This window comes from Dendropsophus ebraccatus, chromosome 1 (genome assembly GCF_027789765.1).
Source record: "Dendropsophus ebraccatus isolate aDenEbr1 chromosome 1, aDenEbr1.pat, whole genome shotgun sequence".
Classification (NCBI taxonomy): domain Eukaryota; kingdom Metazoa; phylum Chordata; class Amphibia; order Anura; family Hylidae; genus Dendropsophus; species Dendropsophus ebraccatus.
This window is the reverse complement of record NC_091454.1, coordinates 16,364,659-16,391,077: the sequence shown is the minus strand read 5'-3', so window position 1 is coordinate 16,391,077 and position 26,419 is coordinate 16,364,659. Positions and strand designations below refer to the sequence as shown.

General features: G+C 42.5%; 2 protein-coding genes across 2 annotated transcripts; both read left to right on the top strand.

Moving 5' to 3' along the window:
• The first annotated feature begins 3,274 nt into the window (after positions 1-3,274).
• On the top strand, positions 3,275-14,718 carry LOC138772324 (hepatitis A virus cellular receptor 1 homolog). The gene is made up of 5 exons (XM_069952638.1): positions 3,275-3,348; positions 5,933-6,265; positions 8,575-8,651; positions 12,258-12,369; positions 13,287-14,718. The coding sequence occupies exons 1-5, from the start codon at positions 3,297-3,299 to the stop codon at positions 13,304-13,306; spliced, it is 594 nt and encodes a 197-aa protein (XP_069808739.1). The 5' UTR covers positions 3,275-3,296; the 3' UTR covers positions 13,307-14,718.
• A 4,606-nt stretch (positions 14,719-19,324) lies between these two features.
• On the top strand, positions 19,325-26,218 carry LOC138774360 (uncharacterized). The gene is made up of 6 exons (XM_069955178.1): positions 19,325-19,421; positions 21,472-21,816; positions 23,054-23,401; positions 23,996-24,036; positions 24,693-24,804; positions 25,812-26,218. Exons 1-6 carry the CDS (start codon positions 19,325-19,327, stop codon positions 25,832-25,834), a joined length of 966 nt encoding a protein of 321 aa, XP_069811279.1. The 3' UTR covers positions 25,835-26,218.
• Positions 26,219-26,419: the final 201 nt, after the last annotated feature.

The following is a 26,419-nucleotide window of genomic DNA, read 5'->3' as shown; positions in this document are numbered from 1 at the left end:
AGCTGGTGAGCTCTGGTGTTTTGGGGCGACTTGTCATGGTGACCAGGAATAGTAACACCCACCCCTGGACACACGGGCAATCGGACTACTTTAACTGATGCTTAATTTTACTTGAAACTATCTTCAGTGCAATACAGAAGGTGCTCTGGTACTTAGTGCTATAAAACAATAGTAACAACAATAGCTTGAGGTGAGATAGGATAGGAAATTCTGTAGCAGGAGATAGGGGTCAGATAGGAGGCCCTTACCAAATTAGTGTCTCAGTACTCTGCCAGGATGTGGCTGAAGTATGTGAAGTGAAATCTTTAAAGGGGTTGGCCACTTTATAGTAAAATAGGTCAGTACAAAGTATTAGTAAGTGTACTCACTGTATATACTGACAGCAGCTCCCTGTGTACTCACTGTATATACTGACAGCAGCTCCCTGTGTACTTACTGTATATACTGACAGCAGCTCCCTGTGTACTCACTGTATATACTGACAGCAGCTCCCTGTGTAGTCACTGTATATACTGACAGCAGCTCCCTGTGTACTCACTGTATATACTGACAGCAGCTCCCTGTGTACTCACTGTATATACTGACAGCAGCTCACTGTATATACTGACAGCGGCTCCCTGTGTACTTACTGTATATACTGACAGCAGCTCCCTGTACTCACTATATATACTGACAGCAGCTCCCTGTGTACTCACTGTATATACTGACAGCAGCTCCCTGTACTCACTGTATATACTGACAGCAGCTCCCTGTACTCACTGTATATACTGACAGCAGCTCCCTGTGTACTCACTGTATATACTGACAGCAGCTCCCTGTGTACTCACTGTATATACTGACAGCAGCTCCCTGTGTACTCACTCTATATACTGACAGCAGCTCCCTGTGTACTCACTGTATATACTGACAGCAGCTCCCTGTGTACTCACTGTATATACTGACAGCAGCTCCCTGTGTACTCACTGTATATACTGACAGCAGCTCCCTGTGTACTCACTCTATATACTGACAGCAGCTCCCTGTGTACTCACTCTATATACTGACAGCAGCTCCCTGTGTACTCACTGTATATACTGACAGCAGCTCCCTGTGTACTCACTGTATATACTGACAGCAGCTCCCTGTACTCACTATATATACTGACAGCAGCTCCCTGTGTACTCACTGTATATACTGACAGCAGCTCCCTGTACTCACTGTATATACTGACAGCAGCTCCCTGTGTACTCACTGTATATACTGACAGCAGCTCCCTGTACTCACTGTATATACTGACAGCAGCTCCCTGTGTACTCACTGTATATACTGACAGCAGCTCCCTGTGTACTCACTGTATATACAGACAGCAGCTCCCTGTGTACTCACTGTATATACTGACAGCAGCTCCCTGTGTACTCACTGTATATACTGACAGCAGCTCCCTGTGTACTCACTGTATATACTGACAGCAGCTCCCTGTACTCACTGTATATACTGACAGCAGCTCGCTGTACTCACTGTATATACTGACAGCAGCTCCCCGTGTACTCACTGTATATACTGACAGCAGCTCCATGTGTACCTCATAGAGCTAAAATCAGACTCCCCTCCTCCAGGCTGGGCTGTCCTGCTCTGTTTTGTATGTGTCCATAAAATGGCCGACATGGAGGAGCATGTGACCACCCAGTGCCTGTCCCCTGTTTCCTCCATAGACATATACAGGCTCAGTGGTGGACACAGGGGGGTGGGGCATGGTCACATGCTCCTCTATGTTGGCCATCTTATGGACAGAGTCACCACAGAGCAGGAGGGGTGCCTGATATTAGCTCTATGAGGTACACAGGGAGCTGCTGTCAGTATATACAGTGAGTACACAGGGAGCTGCTGTCAGTATATACAGTGAGTACACTTACTGAGGCTGGGTTCACACTACGTATATTTCAAGTCAGTATTTTGGTCCTCATATTGCAACCAAAACCAGGAGTGGATTAAAAACACAGAAAGGATCTGTTCACACAATGTTAAAATTGAGTGGATGGCCGCCATATAACAGTAAATAACGGCCATTATTTCAATATAACAGACGTTGTTTTAAAATAACAGCAAATATTTGCCATGAAATGACGGCCATCCACTCAATTTCAACATTGTGTGAACAGATCCTTCCTGTGTTTTCAATCCACTCCTGGTTTTGGTTGCAATATGAGGACCACAATACTGACTGAAATATACGTAGTGTGAACCCAGCTTAATACTGTACACTGACCTATTTTACTTTAAAGTGGTCAACCCCTTTAAGAAGTCCTCGTACTCTCATTTACATAACTTTTGCTCATCTGACCGCCATCTGCCTCTCAGTATCAGTGATCGCCCTGATAGGTAGTACGAGTCCCAGGCCTCTGTCTCTGGTTGCAGATAACTAGTAGTTCCCTTCTTACTTAGTTGAGCGTAGTCTGTAGAGAGCGGCTAACTTGCATCTGTGCTCTACTGAGGATCAGCTTTTTGCTTTTCCTCTCCTTCTTAAAGGGTTAACTGTCCTGACAAAAGAGTCCACAGCGTAGGCAGCTCTAGGCCAGACAACTTGACTGGCATAGAGCTGTGCTAGAACAGGTAAGAGAGTGTGTGGCAGGCTAAACCTTCCCACATAACTGCAGCTGTGCATAGGGGGAGTGAGCCACCCAGTGGTTGGAGCAGGGCACAGCAGCTACATAACCTGCAACACCTGACAGAAACACTTTTACCTGGGTGTGTGACGATAAAGAAAAACCCTTAGTGGGGCACTACAAAATCCCCCCCCAAAATATTCTTCTTCTTCTTCTTCTTCTTCTTCTTCTTCTTCTTATTATTATTATTATTATTATTATTATTATTATTATTATTATTATTATTATTAAATATCAAGGACGACAAAAGGACCATGTGTTTTTTGTGGATCAATCCCATGACTTTTTTTTTGTGGATCAATCCCATGACTTCTGCCATTTTAAGCGGCATAGACTGATGGTCATCTTATGGCCTTGGACTTAAGTGCTATATACAATAAGAATACATCTATTGATGGTATGCAGAAAGGTCATCAGGAAGGGGCGAACCCTTTCAACAATTACCATGCTTACCGCTAAAGTCATTTTGAGAACTATATTGATTTGTACATCAGATATAGCACGTCCACACTTCAGCCGCATCCTGTCTATTAGGTGAGAAAAGTAGGAGTATCTAGAGAGACAGGAACTCTACATCACACCTCTTATTTCCTGATTTTCTTATGTTATTTTTCTTTCTCTGTATACCGTAGCTCTAGCCACCAGCAACACATCATGTCTCATCTGAATACTCTCAGGATTTTGGTTCTTGTTATTTGCTCAACAGGTAAGTACGGACATTTCTTTCCATCTCTGTAACCTTTATTTTCTACATAGACAAATGGTTTATGCTGTCCTACAATGGTTATGACCTAATCAGGTCCGCTCCCCTGGCCCCCAAAGGTGGAAGAAATTTAGGGGTCGATGTATCTATAGCAGACTTTATTGTGCCACACTTATTTTCCCGGGTTGCGCCTTTAAATTTATCAAGAGATGCCCGCGTCCTGAAAAATCCAGCGTAGCAGAGGCTGCTGCCCAGCAGGATAGAAAGTCTATGCCAGTCTGGAGCTGACATAGATTTTTAGTAAATTTTTGGGGTAATCTGGGTGAAAATATTGATAAATTTTGCGCACTGGAAGGCCATTTTGCGCAAGGTGGACTCTTACGCAAAAGTTTGTAAATATTTTTTGGTTTGCGCTAGGCACAGAGCTTGATACATCTACCCCTTAGTGTATATACACAGGGTGGTCCAAAAGTGGGCGGACAGTATGTGTAATAGGGTTATGAGGGGGGAGATTTATCAAACATGGTGTAAAGTGAAACTGGCTCAGTTGCCCCTAGCAACCAATCAGATTCCACCTTTCAATTTCCAAAGAGTCTGTGAGGACTGAAAGGTGGAATCTGATTGGTTGCTAGGGGCAACTGAGCCAGTTTCACTTTACACCATGTTTGATAAATCTCCCCCATTATAACCCTATTATACATACTGCCCACCTACTTTTGGACCACCCTGTGTCTGTGTGTATATATACTGTATATATATATATATACACTCACCGGCCACTTTATTAGGTACGCCTGTCCAACTGCACGTTACCACTTAATTTCTAATCAGCCAATCACATGGCGGCAACTCAGTGCATTTAGGCATGTAGACATGGTCAAGACAATCTCCTGCAGTTCAAACCGAGCATCAGTATTGGGAAGAAAGGTGATTTGAGGGCCTTTGAACGTGGCATGGTTGTTGGTGCCAGAAGGGCTGGTCTGAGTATTTCAGAAACTGCTGATCTACTGGGATTTTCACGCACAACCATCTCTAGGGTTTACAGAGAATGGTCCGAAAAAGAAAAAACATTCAGTGAGCGGCAGTTCTGTGGGCGGAAATGCCTTGTTGATGCCAGAGGTCAGAGGAGAATGGGCAGACTGGTTCGAGCTGATAGAAAGGCAACAGTGACTCAAATAGCCAACCATTACAACCAAGGTAGGCAGAAGAGCATCTCTGAACGCACAGTACGTCCAACTTTGAGGCAGATGGGCTACAGCAGCAGAAGACCACATCGGGTGCCACTCCTTTCAGCTAAGAACAGGAAACTGAGGCTACAATTTGCACAAGCTCATCGAAATTGGACAGTAGAAGATTGGAAAAACGTTGCCTGGTCTGATGAGTCTCGATTTCTGCTTGAACATGACAATGAGTTCACTGTACTCCAATGGCCTCCACAGTCACCAGATCCCAATCCAATAGAGCATCTTTAGGATGTGGTGGAACGGGAGATTCACATCATGGATGTGCAGCCGACAAATCTGCGGCAACTGTGTGATGCCATCATGTCAATATGGACCAAAATCTCTGAGGAAGCTTCCAGCACCTTGTTGTATCTATGCCACCAAGAATTGAGGCAGTTCTGAAGGCAAAAGGGAGTCCAACCCAGTTACTAGCATGGTGTACCTAATAAAGTGGCCGGTGAGTGTATATATACATATATATATGTATATATATATATATATATATATATATATACACACAGCGGTACCTTGGTTTAAGAGTAACTTGGTTTAAGAGCGTTTTGGTTTAGGAGCTCACAGTTTTTCAAAATTGTGACTTGGTTTAAGAGCATTGCTTTGGTTTAAGAGCTCCCTGTACTGGGTGGGAGCGCGAGTGGAGGAGGGGCATGGCCTGCATAGCGGGGTCTACAGCCCTGTACTCTGACCCAGGAAGTCTCCCTCACCTTCCAAATCATAGCAGATCCACTTCAGGCTGGGGCTTACATCAGGGGACAGGACTGTGGGGGTAATCTCTCCATAGCTGTAACCCCTCTCTCCCCGGACAGAGTGCTGCATGTATGTGCCCACATCTGTCCTGCTCATTCCTTCCTGCTCCCTGCAGTCTCTGTCCGCCCTTGTGTTTCTCATCCTCTCCATTACTGTACAGTAACTTATAATATCACAGATTCTGCTGTTTCTGAATGTTTGTTTCATCTGTTTTATACATATGTATGAGCGTATCTATAAGCAAGCAAAGCTTTTCCACCATTGGACACAAATCTTTAGCTATGCCCCTGGGAATAGGCAAGTACACACTTACATCTATCGGGCTATTGATTCGGCCTTTATATCCCTATTTATAATAATTACATTTATTTAGCATTTTACTGTATATACTTTTACTGCCACGCTTAATAAACGCTTTATGAGCCTCGTGCGTGATCTGCCTAATGGAGGTTCAACTAAAGAGACTCTTCAAGAAACAATCCCTTTAAGCCGTATTTACTAGAGGTCATAAAACTGTATTCATTAACCACCTTCCGTGACTTGTTTATATTTCCTTATATTATTCGTAGATCTTACTATATTGTCTTCTCAATCCGCAGATCTTGTAGCAGCAGCAAAACGTGTGACTGGACCTCTGAATGGCAGAGTCACATTACCCTGTACATATACTGGCTGGAAAACCACAATGTGCTGGGGACGAGGCCACTGTCCATCCTCTAAGTGTTATGATGTGATCATCTGGACTAATGGTGACAAAGTGACCTGGAGGAAATCTGACAGATACCAGTTACTGGGGGACATCGGACAGAGGGACGTGTCCCTGACCATCACCGGGGTCACTAAACAAGATGAAGGAACTTACTGCTGCAAAATAGAGATCCCTGGATGGAACAATGACCTGAGAATAGAATATACAGTACAGATACGTGAAGGTAAGGAGACCTTTACAGGCAAACAATAAAATATATTTCCATCACAGACAAGCCCTTTAAAGAGTCACTTAAATGAACTCTTACAAACACTCTCACTGATGCTGACATCTTCTCCGATCATTAGTTATAGCCAGGTACAGCGCATGGCAGTGTGGTGGGCCTGTAGCCAGCATCTCGGGGGTGTTTAGGGTCACTTGGGCACTTGTCACGGTAGCCTGGAGTGGTATTAGACCCACCCCAGACTGCTGGTACCGGCACACACAGAAAGAGGAATAGCCCAAGTTCACAGAGATGTGTAGGTGCTGGTGCTGAAAGAGTAGGTCAGAGTCCCGTGCGTTTTGGTAAACATAGAATACTTTACTTTGGATTAACGTAGTGCAAACCAGAAAGCAGTACACATAGTAACAGTGTAATACAGCAGTACAGATCTTGCTGAAGACTGAGGTACAAGTAGCTGAGGTAGAACACAGGTGCTTTTAGTGGAAAGCTGCTTTGTAGTAGAGAGAGAGAGGTGAGGAGTTGCCAGAGGCACCCTGCCTAATGTAGTAAGTGTGCTCTGCTGGAACAGGAAGAGGTGAAAAAGAATACTCGAACTCATGGATGACTTGCTGTCTCTGACCGCCTTATGCCCCCTAGTTGCGGGCTACCCGTCCTAGGTGGGTAGTACGAGCCCCAGTAGTTGATTATCTGGGTGTAGCAGACTCCCAGGATTGCCCAGTTGTCCTGCACTGCACAGTAGGATACATGGACCTTTCTCATGGTAGCTTTGTTTTTCGCTGAGGTCAGTTCCTATTGCTTCAGTTAACTGCCCTGCACATTTTAGAGAAGTTCCTAGCATGGGCAAGGTGTTCCCTATTTGAGTTCTCTCCCCATTTTATAGCTTAGCACTGCATAGCTATCTTAGAGTTTAGTAGGAGAACTTTGTAACTGAGCTGCCTCTCACACATTTGTCCGCTTGGACCTCCAGCCACTAACACACTGACAGGGGACCTGGCTAAAACAAGGGCCCGGCTTAACTCCAGCAGAGACTCCTTTGTTTGCTTCCTCTAACACTGAAGACCTAATCTAAGACTGATCACTTTCTTCCCCCAGAAACTAACTCCTCCTACAGGGGCTGTGTTAACCCTCCAGTGAGTGGTGCAACTGAGTGTATGTGAGAGAGAGAGAAGACAAGATAGGACAGAGAAAACTCACACCGGTGACTGGTTAGCATTCAACATGTGACACAAAACAATTTAACCTTTATGCTCCGTCAGTGGTGCATAGTATAAGACAAGACTGTAGTGACAGCTAGTGGGGAGAACACAACAACACACCATCTCCCACCTGTGTGAACCTGAGGGAGTGACTTACTAAGGTGCTATAGACAGCACCCTGTGATCATCCGGACTTTAATAAGAATAAAATAGCCTGTCTAATGGAGGTTTAGCAAAACAGATTCTCTTCCTAAAACAATCCCTTTAAGCCGTATTTACTAGAGGTGATAAAACTCCTTTCGTTTATCACCTTTTGTGACAACTTTGTATTTTTAGTCTTTATTATTTGTAGATGTTACTATATTGTCTTCTCAATCTGCAGATCTTGTTGAACCAGCAGGACATGTGACTGGACCTCTAAATGGCAGCCTGCAAAAATGGTCACTATTGCTTCAATGAGAATACTTAAAGCAACTCTGTACCCACAATCTGACGCCCCAAACTGCTTGTACCTTCAGATAGCTGCTTTTAATCCAAGATCTGCCCTGGGGTCCAGTCGGCAGGTGATGCAGTTATTGTCCTAAAAACAGCTTTTAAACGGGCAGCCTCGTGCCCTAAGGCCATGGCCTAGAATGTGTATGCATTAGGCTGGCACACCCTCTCTGTCCCTCCTCCTCATTAGGGATGCTCCAGGCAGATTTTCTACTATTCATCAGCTGTGTGAGCCCGGCACATGGGCTGGATCGTTAAAGCACCTGTGCAAAGGTTCAGACAGGAGAAAATGTTCCAGTGGCATTCCTAATGATGAAGAGGGTGGGGAGGAGGGACGGAGGGGTGGTGCAAAGTTAGGGACACTCCAAGCCACGGCCGTTCGGCACAGGGCTGCAAGTTTAAAAGTAGTTATTTAGGACAATAACTGCATCACCTGCCGAACGGACTCCAGGACAGATCTTGGATTAAAAGCAGCTATCCGAAGGTACAAGTGGTTTGGGGGAGACAGATTGTGGGTACAGAGTCGCTTTAAGGATATTCTGTTTAATAACTTTTAAAGGAACTATAAATGTGATATAATGGAGTCTTCAGCTAAAGAACAAACCAACTTTTGTGTTTCAGGTCCTGAGGTTACTGAACCTACCACAGACAGATCTACAGGGGTCTCTAATATCGTCCCCAGCACAACGGAAGGGATGGTAAAGAAAATATATCATTCTACTGTAACCAGACAAAATCTATCTATCTATCTATCTATCTATCTATCTATCTATCTATCTATCTATTATCTATCTATCTATCTATCTATCTATCTCCTATCTATCTATCTATCTATCTATCTCCTATCTATCTATCTATCTATCTATCTATCTATCTATCTATCTATCTCCTATCTATCTATCTATCTATCTCCTATCTATCTATCTCCTATCTATCTATCTATCTATCTATCTATCTATCTATCTATCTATCTATCTATCTCCTATCTATCTATCTATCTATCTATCTCCTATCTATCTATCTACCTCCTATCTATCTATCTATCTATCTATCTATCTATCTCCTATCTATCTATCTATCTATCTATCTATCTATCTATCTATCTATCTATCTATCTATTATCTATCATTCATCTATCTATCTCCTATCTATCTATCTATCTATCTATCTTCTATCTATCTATTATCTATCTATCTATCTATCTCCTATCTATCTATCTATCTATCTATCTATCTCCTATCTATCTATCTATCTATCTATCTATCTATCTATCTTCTATCTATCTATTATCTATCTATCTATTATCATTCATCTATCTATCTATCTATCTATCTATCTATCTATCTATCTATCTTCTATCTATCTATCTATCTATCTATCTATCTATCATCTATCTATCTCCTATCTATCTATCTATCTATCTATCTATCTATCTATCTATCTATCATCTATCTATCTCCTATATCTATCTATCTATCTATCTATCTATCTATCTATCTATCTATCTATCTATCTATCTATCTCCTATCTATCTATCTATCTATCTATCTATCTATCTATCTATCTTCTATCTATCTATTATCTATCTATCTATTATCATTCATCTATCTATCTATCTATCTATCTATCTATCTATCTATCTTCTATCTATCTATCTATCTATCTATCTATCTATCTATCTATCTATCATCTATCTCCTATCTATCTATCTATCTATCTATCTATCTATCTATCTATCTATCATCTATCTATCTCCTATATCTATCTATCTATCTATCTATCTATCTATCTATCTATCTATCTATCTATCTATCCATCGCACTTTTTAAATAATGTCCTGGTGCCAGTAGATTGGTCCCGACCACGGACTAAATTACATAATCCAAACAATACTCCACAGCACTCTAGATAATTTCAAAAATGTGTGAAGAAGATTTATTCCATCAGACGCAAAAATATAACATCGTGCATCGACTGACGTTTCGACGGTCTCAGCACCGTCCTTATGAAGCACTGTAGAATACTTTTGCATGGGTATTTATAAACCTCAAAAAGAGGAGATCCCTCTCTTTTTTGAACTGTTCCTTATAGCTTTAAATAATAACAATCTATACTCTTCAGTAAAAGGGTCTCACACCAGTTGGCTCCTGGCAGGGTTTATGACACTTGTAGTACTCATGGACACTCTGCAGTGCCCAAATCTGTGTGGTACAGATAACTTAAAGGGGTTATGTAAAATATACTGTATGTTGAATCGTCCCTCCTGGAGACTAATAATTCCTTCCATACATGTCATTACCTTTTCTGTCTCCTTCCCTCAGATTTGAGCTGCTGCTTTCTGCTGAAAACCCAAAAATCTCTTTCTGAGCTGTTTAGTCCACCTCTGCTCTCAACCATCTCCTCACCCTTCTTTTCCAGACTGCTCATGTAAACGACATCCATGGCTGGCTGAATATACACTGTGTGAAGCCAGGAGGGAGCTTTCGCATGAGCCATCTCAGAAGGGAGGAAGGGGGGGGGGAGTTGAGAGCTGAGACTGACTTTTGTGTCTTTAGCAGAAAGCAGCAGCTCAAAACTGAGAAAAGGAGACAGAAATGGTAATGACATGCATGGAGTGAACTGTTAGTCTCTAAAAGGGGAGATGATTCAACATATTCAACATGTTACCTAACCAGAAAACCCCTTTAAGGTGCAGTTCTTTCAGCTATACAGATTACTAGGCCCGGCCTGAAGCCAAATCAATGGGGCATTCTGTTCAACTTTGCAGGGGCTATAACTATTATAGCTATAATAAAAATAATTGAGGCCTACTTTAGAGAAGGGGTCCGCCCGGATTGCCTCTCTCTGAGAAATGAAAGGGGGAAGGAACTAAGGACATCGTGCTTTCTAGGTTTTCCCTGTATAAGTGCATAGATCACTTCCGCTTGGTCTTACCACCAGGTGGCAGCAAAGGTTAGATGCATCAGGACATCAGCAGTACGATACATACGAACAATGCAAATTTGAGGTACTTTGCAAACATTGGTAAAATGCAAAATAGAGAAGTGCATAACATAAGGCCTGTCAATGTGACAACCAATGAGCAAAGCCAATGTACAGTGCAACAATCCAAGACTGCTTCTTCCTATGCTGAACATCTGTCTGCCCAGACTACTTAAAGTGTCACTGATGTTTCTTTTTTTTTTTGTAGAAATCAATAGTCCAGGCGATTTTAAGAAACTTTGCCATTATCTGCATTCAAAAAGACTTTCCCCAGGTCCCCCCCCTCCTCTCTCTCATTCACTGCTCATTATCAGGAAATCTCAACTCTTTTACATCAGTCGGACCCTGTGTAAACTTTGGAGAGGGGAGGGGGAGGGAGATTTCGGCAGCAGAGAGCAGAGAACAAAAGATTACACAGCGGGAACTGTGTGAAAGCCGGTATTCAGAGGTCAGAGAGGTCAGTGCTGACCTCAGAGGAGATAGCCCGGTGATGTAGCTGTAAATTAACTTTTTGTTGTCCTGTTTTGGTGCCTCATCTCCCCCCACCCCTCCCCTCGCCATAAGAGGACAATCAAGACGGGGGGGGGGGGGGTTGCTTCAAATTGCTTTTTCATGATAAAAAAATGCATTTTTGTCTAATAAACCCAATTACAAAGTTTCTTAAATCGCCTGTACTATTGATTTCTGCAAAAAAAAAATTAACGACAGTGACACTTTAGAATGCTTTGACATGAAAAAAAAAAATAATTTCATATGTAACTAGTTACCTTCAATCCATCTAATGTCCCTGTGCAATTAGTAGTTTGCTCTATGGTCTGGTAAGACCATTAGGAGCACTGGGGCACCGTTAGGAGCACTGTCCCGCCCCCATAGCAAAGATCCGGATTGCCCCCAGACAGCCTGCTCCATTGATTATAATTAGAGAGGGGCAGGCCGCCCGGAGGCGGATCGGTGATATTGGGGTGGGCAGTTCTCCTAACAGTGCCCTAGTACTTCTAATGGTCTTACCAGACCATGGAGCAAACTACTAATTGCACTGGAACAGCGCCAAAGAGGAAGGTAAGAGCTCACCTTCATCCTCGGCATCTCCTCTGCAATAGGCACATATCAGCAGGTTAGATTAGACTAACCTGCTGATAGTTCCCCTTTAACTCCCTATCTCCAGCCAGTGTGAGCTGCCCTCTATGTATGCTCTCCCAACTCTCCACATTCTTGTTTTTTTCATCTTTCTTATAAAAATTCTCAGATCTGTAAGTGTTATTACTTTCGGCTTTTTCTAATCAGTATAATTTCTCATTTTTCTTTATGATTTCTCTATACAGACAGTAACAGATTCGGTGGATTCTGGAGAACAGAATATACCTCCAATAGCCAACACCATCCGAGGGATTATCATCGTCCTGTTTCCCGCTTTCTTCCTTCTCATATATAAATGTAAGTCTGGTTTACTAAACTCATGGAGCGTCTGTAAGAAATACCGGATTGTCAGCCAGTTGTACTGTATTGAAATGAGTAAGGCTCTGTTCACATCTGTGCCATGACTTCTGTATATATCAGTCATATTATAGACAAAACATTGATGATTGACCAAAAAAAGGGTCTTTTGTTGCTTTTTACTCAAAGCTACTCTGTACCAACAATCTGCCCCCCCCCCCCCCCCCCCCCCCCAAAAAAAAAAAAAACTTCTTGTACCTTCGGATAGCTGCTTTTAATCCAAGATCTGTCCTGGGGTTCATTCGGCAGGTGATGCAGTTATTGTCCTAAAAAACTATTTTTAAACTGGCAGCCCCGTGCCCAACGGATGTGGCCTAGATTGTGTATGCATTAAGCTGGCACACCCTTTCTGTCCCTCCTCATCATTAGGAATGCTCCAGGCAGATTTTCTCCTATTCATCACCTGTGTCAGCACGGCATATGGGCTGGATCAGTAATCACCTGTGCAGGAGTAAATGTTTCAGTGGCATTCCTAATGATAAAGACGGCGGCGAGGAGGGACGGAGGGGTGTTGCAAAGTTAGGGCACAGATACTCCCGTTTGCACGGGGCTGCAAGTTTAAGAGTTGTTTTTTCAGGACAATAACTGCATCACCTGCCGAACGGACCCCAGGACAGATCTTGAATTAAAAGTAGCTATCCGAAGGTACAAGTGGTTGGGGGGTCAGATTGTGGGTACAGAGTCGCTTTAAAAATTGGGTCTGCATGCTGGTTATTATGTCATAAACAAGGCAATGTGTTGTTGATACAGCCAGTTTAGCAATACTGTTTTGATACAGCCAGTTTAGCAATATTATGTAGGTGGCTATTGTAAGAGGTCATTGTAGTAGTTGTAATTCTTCATTCTTCCGCCCACAGGTTGTTCCTTGCAGTTATGATAACCAGGAGTAGAGATGACCAAAGCAGTCGAAAATCCGGTTCTTAAATTTTGGGTCAGATTCGCAAATAGCTCCCAAAGACCACCACCCACTATGTACCCTCCTCTGCTCTCTGTACCTTTATTGCTCTGTTAGTCTCTTAGCTGCCCTTATATAGAGGGGGAGGTGCTGACATCACAGAGGGGCCTGCAGGTGATTGGATGGCTGCAAGGGATTGCGGATAAATACTTTCCCCCACCCAGTGACAGTACCGTAACCGTGCGGCTGCCATTGTGGCTGCCATGCTTAACGAGTTTTGTAACAAACTGCTGTGAATTCGCTTCACTCATCTGTAACCAGGAGTAGCTGAAAGTATATCTGGAGCTGAAGAGTGACCCCACCATCAGTGCCAGCAGAGTGACCCCATCATCAGTGCCAGCAAAGTGACCCCATTATCATCAGTGCCAGCAGAGTGAGCCAATCATCATCAGTGCCAGCAGAGTGACCTCATCATCATCATCAGTGCCAGCAGAGTGACTCCATCATCAGTGCCAGCAGAGTGACCCCATCATCATCAGTGCCAGCAGAGTGACCCCATCATCATCAGTGCCAGCAGAGTGACCCCATCATCAGTGGCAGCAGAGTGACCCCATCATTAGTGCCAGCAAAGTGACCCTATCATCAGTGCCAGCAGAGTGACCTCATTATTATCAGTGCCAGCAGAGTGACCCCATCATCAGTGCCAGCAGAGTGACCCCATCATCAGTGCCAGCAGAGTGACCCCATCATCATCAGTGCCAGCAGAGTGACCCCATCATCATCAGTGCCAGCAGAGTGACCCCATCATCAGTGCCAGCAGAGTGACCCCATCATCACCAGTGCCAGCAGAGTGACCCCATCATCAGTGCCAGAAGAGTGACCCCATCATCATCAGTGCCAGCAGAGTGACCCCATCATCAGTGCCAGCAGAGTGACCCCATCATCATCAGTGCCAGCAGAGTGACCCCATCATCATCAGTGCCAGCAGAGTGACCCCATCATCAGTGCCAGCAGAGTGACCCCATCATCACCAGTGCCAGCAGAGTGACCCCATCATCAGTGCCAGCAGAGTGACCCCATCATCAGTGCCAGAAGAGTGACCCCATCATCTATCTATCTATCTATCTATCTATCTATCTATCTATCTATCTCCTATCTATCTATCTATCTATCTATCTATCTCCTATCTATCTATCTATCTATCTATCTATCTATCTATCTCCTATCTATCTAGGCAAAAGAAAGAATAAGCGACACTGCTCCTCAAGCGCGGTGGGTGCCAGCGGTCCAAGTCCTGATGGGGACCGATATAAGTAGTATCTATTATCTATCTATCTATCTATCTATCTATCTATCTATCTATCTCCTATCTATCTATCTATCTATCTATCTATCTATCTATCTATCTATCTATCTATATATTATCTATCTATCTATCTATCTATCTATTATCTATCTATCTATCTATCTCCTATCTATCTCCTATCTATCTATCTATCTATCTATCTATCTATCTATCTCCTATCTATCTATCTATCTATCTATCTATCTATCTATCTATCTATCTCCTATCTATCTATCGGTGCGTTTACACAGGCAGATTTATCTGACAGATTTTTTAAGCCAAAACCAGGAACAGACCATAAACAGGGAACGGGTCATAAAGGAAAGACTGAGCTTTCTCCTTTTTTCCAATCCATTCCTGGCTTTGGCTTCCAAAATCTGTCAGATAAATCTGCCTGTGTAAACGCACCATATCTCCTATCTATCTATCTATCTATCTATCTATCTATCTATCTATCTATCTATCTATCTATCTAGCTCTTGCTATGTAAGGATATCTCAAAATATGAAATAAACTCTGTAATACCTTCATAAATGTTTTAGTCAACATTTGTGCTGCTCCACATGTGGTTTTTGTGTGTTCACTTCTCGTACCTCTATCTCTTGTGGTTATCTAGAGGTTTTGGTAACCTGTTTTAGGTGTATGGTATAATAAAAGGAAATGATAGCTTTCATCTGGGTACAACCATGTCTCTAGATCTATCAAATTAGCAGTGATACAGCTGGATCTATTACTGTATATGGGCTCTGTATGAATGGATGACTGTATGTGGTACCAAGTGGCTATTGGTTCTTTAAGCCATGCCCCCCCCCCCCCCTTGGTGATGAATCAGAATCCTTTGATGGTGAGATTGTCCTCTTATCAGTAGTTCACTAACCTCTAAAGATAGTCAGATATTTACAGTTTCCCTTTAATTTAAATTTTATACTTTAAATTTTCAACGTTTGGTAAAAAAAAAAAAATAAAGAACTTTAAAAAAAAAAGAAGCCACAATTCCAAAGGTCAAGACATAAACCTTGAGGGCCTTTAGGGGCAATAAACAGACATAAGTCTCCTGTTCTCTTTTTATCTTCATCACCTTACTCATAGCAAGAGGCTCGTAAGGCAGATGTGTAAAGATCCTTCATCTTATGGCATCACCAAGTGACCATCAAATAGAAACAAACAATATGGAAGATGTCAACCTGCTATATCATACAGGGGGCCATAAAGGACTCTATTGGGGAGATTTATCAAACATGGTGTAAAGTGAAACTGGCTCAGTTGCCCCTAGCAACCAATCAGATTCCTCCTTTCATTTTCCAAAGAGTTTGTTAGAAATGAAAGGTGGAATCTGATTGGTTGCTAGGGGCAACTGAGCCAGTCTCACTTTACACCATGTTTGATAAATCTCCCCCATTATATGTACTGGCTAGGTGGCTGCTGGTCAACCTTGGAGTAATGGCCCCGTGCTTTTGTCTAGAATATCTGTGAGAAAACTCTAGTTGGTGAGATCATAGGTGTATACACCAAGCCACAAGCCAGAGAGGCGTAATCCACTTTAAACCCAGAATTATGAGGGCTTAGGTTCATTCTGATCATACAGCTTCCTTTCGTAGTATATATACCTACAGTTTCACGTACTCCATAGGTTAATATCAGTAGCAATGGTTGGTTCCAACCAGTTTAAGGCCTAATGTCTGGATCATGAGACAAGAAATGTTTAGGTGTGATTGAGCGCCACTGAATGGTGCTTCCATGCGACACACTTTGATGGTAGGGCACTCCCACAACAAAGTATCCAGTAGAACACGGCATAATTGTTTTTCTTTGTTAGGAACGTACAACCAGAGTGAATAGGAAGGAGAGACACTAGACCGCCCAGATATCTATACCTACTTGCTGGTCCAACCCTACGTGGTCGATGACTATTGGTTGATAATCCCTATCTACGTCAACGTGCACACAGAGACAAAACAAGACAAGCAAAACATTGAGCAATAATAAGGTACCAAATCAGCAAACAAGAAGTCAGAAAAGGGGAAGTAAGAGGTCAGAAAAACCAAATAGTGATCCAGGTAAATGGCAGCCAAATCCAAAACAGACTTATAACAAGTACTGAGTAAAGGGCCAGAGGTATTAGTCCAGAGCGTGATTGGACCAGTTCTCTGACATCGAGACCACACAGATCCCAGACTGGTAAAGAAGGTCAAAGTCATCAGAAGAAAGAGATGGGTGTGGTGGAATCCAACAAACACAGCAAGGAGTGAAATAAAGCAGTGTTCAGAGCAGTGCAAGACAAAATACAATATATCTACAAAATCACAGTCAACAGCGTATCTTCTGCCATACTTACGGACAAAGACTGGAGCTGAAGCCCACATGGGCACGGATGTTACATTCTTATAGGTTTAGCGATACTCCACTATGGCGCCCAATGAGAAGATGGATCATAGGATCCTAGGATCATAGGATTACTACTAGTTACTATTGGGTAGTTAGAAAACAATGACCCAGTAAGTAGGTCAAAGTTAGGAAGGATGCGTTTTACACCCAACAGGTCATTTATATTTTTACTACACCCCCTCTCTTTTATGTGAGCACATCTGGTTAGTGTTATATCTTATTACTTCAGGCGCCCAACCTCACTTATAACCAACATATAGAATAAAAAGGTGTGAAATGTAGGTAGATTTGTGTCTGTAATGCAATGTCAGTATTGTTTCCGTTACTTATTTTCTGCTTATTTACTATGTTATAGCTCCAAGCACCAGTCAGACAAGATGTCCTACCTGTATACGCTCAGGATTCTTGTGCTTATTCTCTACTATGTCTCAGGTAAGAGGAAGAATTCTTTCAATTACAGGCCTATTCTCCATTTCCCACACAGCCATGTGGTGTGTTTATTCTATATGTCTGCTGGGTGAATGTTCTATATGTCAGGTAGAAGGCTCAGATACAGAAGCTGCAGAGCACCTTGGTAGGTAGGCATAAATTATTCTTAGGCTGGGTTTACACACAGTGTTTTTGCTCAGAATTTTGGTCCTCATATTGCAACCAAAACCAGTAGTGGATTTAAAACACAGAAAGGCTATGTTCACACACGGTTGAAATTTAATGGATGGGCGTCATTTTATGACAAATAACAACCTTTATTTCATAACAACGGCCGATGTTTTAAAATAACGGCAATTATTTGTCATTAAATAACAGTGTTTTCAATCCACTCCTGGTTTTGGTTGCAATATGAGCACCAAAATACTGAGCAAAAATACTGTGTGTGAATATAAACCTAAGGCTATGTCCACAAATTGTAAGAGACCGGCTGTTCTGTGACCGGCTGGATGATCTTTAGGCCTCTGAATTCTGATGCGTGCGCATCCGTGCGCGCCCACATCCAAATTCCACGCTGCACTCAATGGAGCGAGCGGCCGGAGCCACCCGCTCCATTGTGTGAACTGACAGGGTTTTCTGCGGCCGCTATTCAATGAATAGCGGCCGCAGAAAACTGACATGTCAGTTTCTTACTGCGCCGCTATGTGTATACACTCCAGCCAGGATTCCCTTAGCCTGCAGCACAATGTAGGTAAAGGATTAATCACGGCCATGTTGCAAATCGGCAACAACAGCCGTGATTAATAATTTACTTCCTTGTGTGAACATAGCCTTACTGTGCCCCCAAGAATATATAGAAAAAAAAGATTATATCGGATAATCCCTTTAAGCAGACTTAGGCCGGGTTCACACTGTGTAAAAAACACGTCCGTAATTCATAAAACCGGCCGTAATTGCGCAAACAACGACCGTTATTTGTCAAAATATAAACACGTTCATAGGGGGAGATTTATCAAACTGGTGTAAAGTGAAACAGGCCCAGTTGCCCCTAGCAACCAAGCAGATTCCACCTTTCATTTTCCAAAGAATCTGTGAGGAATGAAAAGTGGAATCTGATTGGTTGCTAGGGGCAACAGAGCCAGTTTAACTTTACACCATGTTTGATAAATCTCCCCCATAGTTCTTAGCGGTTTTCCATAGAGACACTTTCAACATATACACACAGGCACAGTTCTTAGTTTTTCTTTATAGAGGCCGCTTTATTTCATAGAGGCATTTTGTGCTTAGCAGTTACATTAACATATATACAGATGCAGATTTCTCCATAGAGACATTTCAACATATACGCAGATGCACAATTATTGGTCTTTGTCTATAGAGTGACTGTCAGCATACATATGGGTGCACAGTTCTTGGTGGTTGTCCATAGAGATAGGCTTATTTCAAGGAGGCATTTCATGCTTGCAAGCTACATTAACATACAGTGGAGAAAATAATGATGTCATATGCTGCCGATTCTGCAAGTTTTCCCACCTACAAAGAATGGAGAGCTGTGTAAGTTTATTGTAGATACACGTCACCTGAGAGAGACAGAATCTACAAAAAAAAAAATCCAGAAAATCACATTGTATGATTTGTACATAATTAATGCGCATTTTATTGCATGAAAAATGTTAGATTACCGACCAACCTGCAAGAATTCTGGCTTTCACAGACTTTCTCGATAAGAAGCTCCTCCTACTCTGCTCTCATTAAATGTATTTCACCTGTTTGATCTTCTTACCTGTATAAAAAAAACACCTGTCCACACACTCAATCAATGACACTCCATCCTCTCCAACATGGCCAAGACCAAAGAGCTGTCTAAGAACACCAGAGACAAAATTGTAGACCTGCACAAGGCTGGGATGGGCTACAGGACAATAGGGAAGCAGCTGGGTGAGAAGGCAACAACTGTTTGTGCAATTATTAGAAGAAAGAAGTAACACAAGATAACTGTCAATCCCTGCTGCAGTGTCTGCAAAGTAGGCCTAGAACTACTGGAAACGTCCGACCTCTTTAACTGCAAACTAAGGTTTTTGCATCAAATATTAAGTCCTGTTTTTTATTGTCTCTCACGGGTGAAATGTACCGACCATAAACATTACACACCTCTCCATTCTATGTAAGTGGGAAGACGCGGCAGTGTATCAAATACTAATTTTCCCCACTGTATATGCGAATGCATGGATGCAATACTCTGCAGCTCAGCACTGCCCTGCAACGTGTGTGCACTCGGCCTATTGGTGTTGTTTCTTTTTTATTTCTACAATATTGCTTGTCACCTCCCCCACCCCTCGCTGAATACATGTATTTTCCTGTCTTGTGCTATTCTAGTCCTCTGCAGTGACCACACTCAGTCTACAATTCTCTGAACAAAGTTTAAGTTTCCAGTAATTATAATTGTTTACTATAAAATATTCACTAAACAAGACAAGGAGTGAACTACAGGGTATGCAGAAACCGCTGAAGATGTCTGACAAATTATTATTACTGTGGGAGTCAATGGGTGATGGAAGCGATCGTATGATATAGTGTTACACACATTAGGACTATACATGTAAATAACAGCACAATACATATAATTCAGGTACTGAGCAGTACACAACATGGAGTGTCTATAAGGAGCAGCACAGTCCTAGCAGTAGAAGTAGAGAGCAGTGTAGTACTAAACATGTAATACAGGTAGGGGCAGTACAGTACATGTAGTACAGATAGAGGGCAGTGCAGTACATGAAGTACAGATAGATAGCAGCACAGTATATGTAGTACAGGTAGAGAGCAGTACAGTACATGCAGTACAGGTAGAGAGCAGTACAGTGCATGTAGTACAGGTAGAGAGCAGTACAGTACATTTAGTACCGGTAGATAGCAGCACAGTATATGTAGTACAGGTAGAGAGCAGTACAGTACATGTAGTACAGGTAGAGGGCAGTGCAGTACATGTAGTACATGTAGAGAGCAGTACAGTACATGTAGTACAGGTAGAGAGCAGTGCAGTACATGTAGTACAGGTAGAGAGCAGTACAGTACATGTAGTACAGGTAGAGGGCAGTGCAGTACATGTAGTACAGGTAGAGAGCAGTACAGTACATGTAGTACCGGTAGATAGCAGCACAGTATATGTAGTACAGGTAGAGAGCAGTACAGTACATGTAGTACAGGTAGAGGGCAGTGCAGTACATGTAGTACAGGTAGAGAGCAATGCATTACATGTAGTACAGGTAGAGAGCAGTACAGTACATGTAGTACAGGTAGAGGGCAGTGCAGTACATATAGTACAGGTAGAGAGCAGTACAGTACATGTAGTACAGGTAGAGGGCAGTACAGTACATGTAGTACAGGTAGAAGGCAGTACAGTACATATGGTACAGGTAATGAGCAGTACAGTACATGTAATACTGGGAGAGAGCAGCACAGCACCTGTAGTACAGGTAGAGAGCAGTTCAGTACATGTAGTACAGGTAGAGAGCAGAACAGTACATGTAGTACAGGTAGAGAGCAGCACAGCACCTGTAGTACAGGTAGAGAGCAGTTCAGTACATGTAGTACAGGTAGAGAGCAGTACAGTACATGTAGTACAGGTAGAGGGCAGTACAGTACATGTAGTACAGGCAGAGGGCAGTACAGTACATGTAGTACAGGTAGAGAGCAGCACAGTACATGTAGTACAGGTAGAGGGCAGTACAGTACATGTAGTACAGGTAGAGGGCAGTACAGTACATGCAGTACAGGTATAGAGCAGTATAGTACATGTAGTACAAGTAGAGAGCAGGACAGCACATATAGCACAGGTAGATAGCAGTTCAGTACATGCAGTACAGGTGGAGAAAAATGAGCAATAGTAAAACCTTAAGAAATATCTACGTAGAGAAGGATCTACTTTGCTTGAAACACAACCAGTTATACTAAATACTGAACTAAAATACTCATCTTACTCCCCCCACAGCTCTGTCGGCATCAGAAGGAATTGTCACAGGATCGGTGAATGACACGCTGACCTTACCCTGCACTTATACTGATAAATATCAGTACCAAATGTGCTGGGGACGAGGCGGGTGCACACTGTTTGGCTGTAACAAACGGATCATCTGGACTGATGGACACAACATGACCTGGAGAGAATCTGACAGATACCAGTTACTGGGGGACATCAGTCGGGGCGACCTGTCCCTGACCATCACCGGGGTCACTAAACAAGATGAAGGATCCTACTGCTGTGGTGTGGACATCACTGAATTATTCACTGACCTGAAGACAGAACTAAAGATACGAATATTGGAGACTACAGACAGTAAGGAGACTCTAGTTTATACCCAGCCAAAAATGTTATCACTCATGTTTTAACCAAAACATGGTTTTGGTTAAAACATGTTATTGAAACATGTTATTACTACATGAGAATGTGTCACATGTTTCCTTTTTGTCCATTCACAGGTGCAGGTGCTTTCCTTCCTTTCTCTAGCCTATCTTCTTCACTCTCTTTCTCTACACGCACTGGCCCACCAATCACAGGGTTAGATAAAACGCTAGACTTAGGTCTTAGTTCCAGGTTGGAGAAGTGAGTTCAGTTCGAGTGAGTTTTAGTTTGTATTCAGTGTGAGACGGAGCACAACAGACAGGTCTCTGCTGAAGCCAAGCCGGGGCCTGGACCAGGTTCTCTAACAGAGACACAACTAGACAAGTCAGTTTCTTCTAATGAACACCAGAACCGCTATGTAGTGCTAAACCGTTACAGGGGGAGAGAAGCCAAACAGGGCAGTTACCTCAGAAGTCATAGGAACTGACCCCAGTGGAACAAAGTTACAAAAAGTTTACGTATTCCACTGCGCAGCACAGGACAACTGGGAAGTCTCGGGAGTCTGCTTAACCCAGATAAAAGGCCTGGGGCTTGTATTACCCACCTAGGATGGGAAGCTCGCAACTAGGGGGCATAAGGCGGTCAGACTAGAAGTCATCCTTGAGTATGAGTATTCTTTATCTTTTCTTCTACACACCTCTACTGTTCCGGCAGAGTACATTTCTACCTTGGACAAGGCCCCTCTGGCAATTCCTTTCCTCTCTCTACTGCAAAGCATCTTCTTACTAAAAGCACCTGGTCTCTACCTCAACTACTAGGTAGTTGCAAGATTGTAACTATTGTATTGCACTGGACTGTATTAACCCCACAAGTGCTATTCTTGTATTGAACAACGTTTCTACTTTGCAAAAGCACACAGATCTACACTGAGGTTAATCTCATTTCTGTGTCGGTGAGACGCAAGACTGTCCGGGGTGGGTCCTACACCACTCCAGGCTACCGTGACAAGTGCCCAAGTGACCCTGGACCCACTCAACTACCATACCAACGTAACAGCTGATCCGGAGGGAGATCACCCAAACTTCAAGCGTCTCACCGCACATGTCCAGTTTGGGCAGCTGCCAGCTGCCTAGGGCCGTTGAATAAATAGATCGTAACCTGCTACTCTATGATAGTGTTTTTTAAGAAATACTAAACAATAAAGATTCTCACCTCTCTTTTCTCCGAACAGTTTTGGAAGTGTCAGGAGGAGACATTATAGGATCAGTGAATGGCATATTGACCTTACCCTGCACTTACACTGTTCATAAGAATCCATACACCATGTGCTGGGGGCGAGGCGAGTGCCCATCGTTTGGCTGTAATAAAGACATCATCCTGACTGATGGCCAAAAAGTGACCAAGAGGAAATCCAACAGATACCAGTTACTGGGGAACATCGGTGAGGGGGACGTGTCCCTGACCATCACCAGGGCCACTAACCAAGATGAAGGAACCTACTGCTGCCGGGTGAACACCAGAGGACCTTTCAATGATCTGAAAGTAGAACGAGAAATCCGGATACGGGACCCTACTGACAGTAAGGAGACCCTTTATATATCCCAAGCCAACAATTTTTACATTTCAGCTCTTGTTTTATAAATTTTTTATAATACTCAATAAATAACTTAGTTTTTGATGTTATAATTTTAAAATACTAAATATAAAATTGTTAAAGACGTCAATAGTCAGTATGACCACCAAACAATCCAATTAGACCACAGGAGATGTGTACCACCTCTTAATGATGGTGAGCACACATACAGTCCAAAGTGATCAAATAAACACCAACCCAAACAACCGCACAAGAAGACGTTCATGGCAAAATCATACCTATCATAAAATGCCAGCACACATTTAGAAACAATTATAAAACAGGAAATACTCCATTGGTAAGATCCAATGTGGTAGCATACATACCCCAGTCATTGGGCAGGTGTCTAGAGCCCTACAAGTTAAACTCAAAGTCAGCCTATAGGGTAGGTGACTCACATAGTCCCTCCAGAGAGCAAAAAACACCCATTGCGTATCGCCTCTTTATAGGGGCTTCATCAGGAGTAAGTATATACACCATAGGGTCCATTATATATATCAGGCCTTGAATCTGAAGATCAAATTAACTTTTGTGTTTCAGATCCTGAGAGGGGAGAACATGACAGATGTACAGAAATGACGGTAACACAAACTCTTCTACACATAAAATCTATCTATCTATCTATCTATCTATCTATCTATCTATCTATTTATCTATCTATCTCCTATCTATCTCCTATCTATCTATCTCCTATATATCTATCTATCTATCTCCTATCTATCTATCTATCTATCTATTATCTATCTATCTATCTTTCTCCTATCTATCTATCTATCTATCTATCTCCTATCTATCGATCTATCTATCTCCAATCTATCTATCTATCTATCTATCTATCTATCTATCTATCTATCATCTATCTATCTATCTATCTATCTATCTATCTATCTATCTATCTATCTCCTATCTATCTCCTATCTCCTATATCTATCTCCTATCTATCTATCTATCTATCTTCTATCTATCTATCTATCTATCTCCTATCTATCTATCTATCTATCTATCTATCTATCTTCTATCTATCTTTCTCCTATCTATCTATCTATCTATCTATCTATCTATCTTCTATCTATCTATCTTTCATCTATCTATCTTCTATCTATCTTTCTCCTATCTATCTATCTATCTATCTATCTATCTATCTCTCTATCTCCTATCTATCTCTTTAGCTATCTATTTATCTTTCTTATATAATTCTTGTATAATTCTTATTTTCTTTTATGCTTACTCTATACAGACAGTAACAAATTCAGAATATTCCGGAGAACAGAATATACTTCCAATAGCCAACATTATCCGAGGGATTATCATTGTCCTGTTTCCCCCTTTCTTCCTTCTCATATATAAGTGTAAGTCTGATTTGGAATTTCTGTACATTACATTAGTTCACCTATGTGACATTCAATGTTCCCTTGGCAAGAGAGCTGGGCAATGTTAAAGCAAGGTTGAGCAAACCAAAAACTCAACACAGGAACGTTGGTACCTTAGTTTAAAAGCTAACATAGCATAGCAAAGGAATCTGTCATTAGATTTATTCCACCTTAAATGAGGACAGCATAAACTAGTGACAGAAATGCTGAACAGATCAGTGTATTACTTACATCATTCTGTTCAGCCGTTCTCCTAATATGCAGGAGAATAGGAGTCTTGCCACACCCATGCCCCCGCCCTCCAGCTGCTGATTGACAGATGACTGCCTATACACAGCATGGATAGATAACTGCCAATCAGCAGCTGGTGGGCGGAGTTGTCTGCTTCTCATGAATATCCAGGACTACTGGGCTCATGCACATAATGGAGAGGACTACTTATTGTCCATGTTATTCAGGAGGAGATCTCTGGATCAGCTGCACAGAACAATGTAAGTGATACATCATTCTGTTCAGTTTCTCTGTCACTAGTTTATGCTACCCTGAGGTAGGACACCATAAACCTACTGACAGAGTCTGTTTAAATATAATGTTCCCCCACATAGTAGATAAGCCTACTCTAAAAGCAATATAAAATTTATAAAAAATACATATAGCATAGGACCCCTCTTTATACATGTGTAGTATAGGTCTTCTTTGAGCCTCCATATTGTAGTTAGATGTCTCTGTAACCCCCCCCCCCCCCCCAGGCAAATAGTAGGCAAATCTCTCCCGTAGGTAATGGCACCCTGTAGGCAGTACCCCATATAGATAATGCCCCCTGTGAGTAATCTCCCTATAGACAAACTCTCGTAGATAAGCTTCTCCTGTAGTAAGCCCCCCTTCCATTGGCAAGACCCTTGTTTGTAGTCGCCCCACCCCCAACCCTCCACCCCCAAGCTTTCAGTTTCATCTTGACAGTTATGTCTTATTTTATCCTCCTGCAGGTTGTGCCTTGGAGAAGCATTGACCCCATCATCAGTGGCAATAGAGTGACCCCATCATCAGTGGCAATAGAGTGACCCCATGATCAGTGCCAGCAGAGTGACCCCATCACCATCAGTGCCAGAAGAGTGACCCCATCATCATCAGTGCCAGCAGAGTGACCCCATCATCATCAGTGCCAGCAGAGTGACCCCATCATCAGTGCCAGCAGAGTGACCCCATCATCATCAGTGCCAGCAGAGTGACCCCATCATCAGTGCCAGCAGAGTGACCCCATCATCATCAGTGCCAGCAGAGTGACCCCATCATCATCAGTGCCAGAGTGACCCCAGTGTCAGACTAAAGTGCCTAGAATCCACCTCATGTTATAAATCGATATAAGCTGATATTGCCATATGGGAGCTTGAGTTTATTACTTAAGTCACTATTTGAGGATACATATCATTCTCTGAATTATTTTTATTTATTTTATGTGGGGGAATGGGAAAAATAGTAAATGTGCCATAGTTGATTGGCAATGCATAGTGTGGGACATACAGTAAGGAGCAATCATAGCACATCACTGTTTTTGTAGAGGAATACAGACTCCTTTCAAAACAACAGGACTCCC